Below are 3,113 nucleotides of genomic sequence, written 5' to 3'. Positions count from 1 at the left end.
TGCTACCAAATGATGGGATACCTTGTGTCATTTGGATTTAGTGTGAAATCAGTGATAATACGCTATCAAGCTTGGGCCTCAAGATGTACTCAGGCCGCTCTGTCAGTCATTATACTTGCACCTTGAGCACTCAATGTAAAGATGAATACGGTAGTGCTGTGAACATCACCTTGGCTTATGCATTGCAAACATCCCCCCCCCTTGTCCCCTGACTAATAGTTGCATGTGCAATTATATACATTGCTATCCAGCAATGTCAGGGCACGCAGCGAAATCGGGGAATTCGCTTTGGAGGGATTATGTGCGTGCCCTTCAGAACCCTGTTGCACGTTCCTCGATCCTGGTTAGTGTTGCTCGCTCGTCACCTACCGCGACAAAATTGCAGTGTTGTAATAACCCTCAACTGCTGCCCCCTCTCCCCCCTAACCCCTAACCCCTACGGGGTTGGGGGCGGGGGAAGAGAGGCCCCGAGGTAGGTATATGTTGACAGCTTTGAGCTGTCACCAGCCCCCTCCCCTGCTCTGTCCGCAATGATACCACGAGAGCGAAGCCCGTTTTTTCCCATAACGAAGCCTTCTGCTAGTCGGCGGTTACCATCAATTTCTTATTTACAACGATTCCGCTCCACTTTGGCACTCCTTGCACTTTCTTGGGATTCGTGTTGTCTTACTGACTGGATGGCTTGGTCCACTATGTGTGCTGCAGGTAGCCTGACTGCCTGCCTGACCTGACCAGAAGACCGCGAGACCAAGACTCAAGACGGCTGACTACTCCTTCATTGCCCCCAGGAGCCGAATGCCTGAAGATCGTGGGTGACCTGATCCCCGGTACAGCGACCGCTGTTAGCCCCTCAGCAAGTGGGGGACCGGGATTATAGTGAGTCTGTATAAAGCTGGAGATTCCACTGACCCAGGAAACTACCGAGGAGTTACGCTCATCTCAATCATCCGCAAATTGTTTAGCACCATGGTCCGGTTACGGCTTGAAAAAACGGTGGGACTTCATGAGTCCCAATGCGCTTTCCGGGAAGGACGTTCCTGCATCGACCACATCTTTACAATGGCTCAGATGGTGAATGAGTCAGGTGCAAGAAAGTAGCCCCTTTATGCTTTTTTCCTGGACATTAAGAAGGCTTACGATGTGGTCTGGAGGGAAGGTCTTTTCTACAAAGCTAAAGGAGTAAAAGGCAAGATGTGGCGGGTCTTGCTAGACTTGTTTTCAAAGTCACAATCATCGGTCCGCATTGCTGGCGAGATGTCGGAGTCGTTCCCATTGATGGTAGGCGTTGGCCAGGGTGACCCCCTCTCCACCTTACTTTTCGACATCTATATCGACAATCTGCTGGAGTCGTTGCATACGGCAGGCGGTCCCAAAGGAATTTGCGTTGCACAAGGGGTCGAGGTCAGGGCCCTCACATACGCGGACGACCTTAATGGTCTGACACTGGACCCCCAGGACTTGCAGGTCAGTATCGACCATGTGGCTGAATGGTTGAAACGCTGGCGTATGCAAGCAAATAAGTGTGGTGATGGTGTTCCATCCCAAGGAAGGTGAATCAGCGAGCGTCCCAGCTGAGCAGCGATTGAACACCTGGACACTGGACGAACACGCTCTGTCGCAGGCGCAATCATATAAGTACTTGGGAATTTGGTTCACAGAAAGCGGATCTTGGGATCTACATGCAAGCCAAGCACTGGGCAAAATGCGAGTTGCCTTGGGGTACTGGAGGCCACTGCTAGCTTGTCATCGTATCCCGATCAAAACCCGCGCAATGATGATCCAAACCTTCATCTATAGCTCAGTTCTGTTTGGTAGTGAGGTCTGGTCAACCTCACAAGTCAATAGACGCTGCTTTGACGTTGTCGCAAAGGAGGCGATGCGAGCAGTGATGGGATTGCAGTGTTCAGATGTGGCCTCAGAAGTCTTGTTCACAGACTTGGGCCTACTGCCCCCCTCGCTTCTAATGGATGCCTCTAAACAATGCTATGACAAGCATCTGTCCACTTTACAGGGAACTCGATGGTGTAAACTGGCAAAAGCGAATCGTTTCCCGGGGCACAGAGCAGTCGGACGCCCGAGGGTAGGGGCCAATTGGCAAGGAGAGGTGCAGAAATTTTCAGCGGACATTTGCCACGACCTGAATATCTCTGACATCTTCAAAGCCCCTACAAAACAGCAGGTCGCTAGGCGAATCTCCTCCAGATCTCAAGGGGGAGTAGGTGTAGTGGATGTGCCAGTGCTGGAAGCAGAGGCGTTGCCTACTAATGAGGTTGATAGGCAACACCTCCTTGACAATATCTGGAGTTGGTACTTAATTCGGGGGAAAGCCAGATATGTTGCATCGCCGCATTCTGCGGTGCCATGGAAGTGGGCGTGCATCGGTGAACAACCACGCAGGCTTGCACCATATCTGTCAAGTTTGTCCTCTGTTCGGGCTCGTACTATCATGAGCGCTAGGAGTGGTAAGCTGTTTGCCCTACGAAGCCGACTTCAAAATCAGACTTACGAGTTTGTGGATCCCGTACAGTATCACTGCAAGCACTGCGATGAGCATTTGGGGGATGCTCACACAGGCTGTGTTCACTGTACCGTGGATTGTCCCATCGTGTGGCCAAAAATAGACCATTTTCTTGAAACGGTTGGAGGTCTTGGATTACAAGGTGGGAATTTGGCAACTAAATTGGAATCTCTGTTGGGAGTTGATCTCCTGACAAAGATTTTCAGTGTGGGTTGCGACGATCTCCCAAAGGAATTGACGGGTCGTTTTTGGTCAGCCGTGGCTGACCTCCTTTCTTGCAAGGTACAGGACGAAGAGGATGAAGACATGTCAGGTCAGGTTATGGTAAGTCAGGCTGGTCCAGGTACGCTTGCCTCAGGTGATGGTAGTGATAACTCTGATTCCCAAGTAGTTCTTGAAGTTGCCAATGTCCATGTGGATGCGGTAGTGTTGTAAAAAGATACATCATCATCAGCAAGCATTACTGTGAAGCGCACTTTCCAGATGCCACATCTCGCAGTCGTGCACTGAGACGTTGAGCCTTAGAAGAGGCTGTGCCTTTCTCTGCTCGCTCCTGAGCCAACTGCCACTCCAAGCTATCAATTCGAGACTCCAG

The 3,113-nt window shown here is 50.9% G+C and overlaps 1 protein-coding gene across 1 annotated transcript; it reads left to right on the top strand.

Moving 5' to 3' along the window:
- Positions 1-1,254: 1,254 nt before the first annotated feature.
- LOC149808620 (uncharacterized) lies at positions 1,255-2,634 on the top strand. Its single transcript, XM_089995226.1, has 3 exons — positions 1,255-1,464; positions 1,547-2,469; positions 2,574-2,634. The coding sequence occupies exons 1-3, from the start codon at positions 1,255-1,257 to the stop codon at positions 2,632-2,634; spliced, it is 1,194 nt and encodes a 397-aa protein (XP_089851352.1).
- The last annotated feature ends 479 nt before the right edge of the window (positions 2,635-3,113 follow it).

Source organism: Nuphar pumila, unplaced genomic scaffold (genome assembly GCF_984573655.1).
Source record: "Nuphar pumila unplaced genomic scaffold, dmNupPumi1.hap1.1 HAP1_SCAFFOLD_2600, whole genome shotgun sequence".
NCBI classification, from domain to species: Eukaryota; Viridiplantae; Streptophyta; class Magnoliopsida; order Nymphaeales; family Nymphaeaceae; genus Nuphar; species Nuphar pumila.
Note: the sequence above shows the minus strand (reverse complement) of the source record. Positions and strands in the feature narration are given on the sequence as shown.

Coding starts and splice junctions, on each gene's coding strand:
- LOC149808620 (XM_089995226.1), top strand. CDS start 1,255: ATGTCGGAGTCGTTCCCATTGATGGTAGGCGTTGGCCAGGGTGACCCC. Junction 1,465..1,546: donor TGGACCCCCAGGACTTGCAG/GTCAGTATCGAC, acceptor TTCCATCCCAAG/GAAGGTGAATCAGCGAGCGT. Junction 2,470..2,573: donor AGCGCTAGGAGTGGTAAGCT/GTTTGCCCTACG, acceptor ATGCTCACACAG/GCTGTGTTCACTGTACCGTG.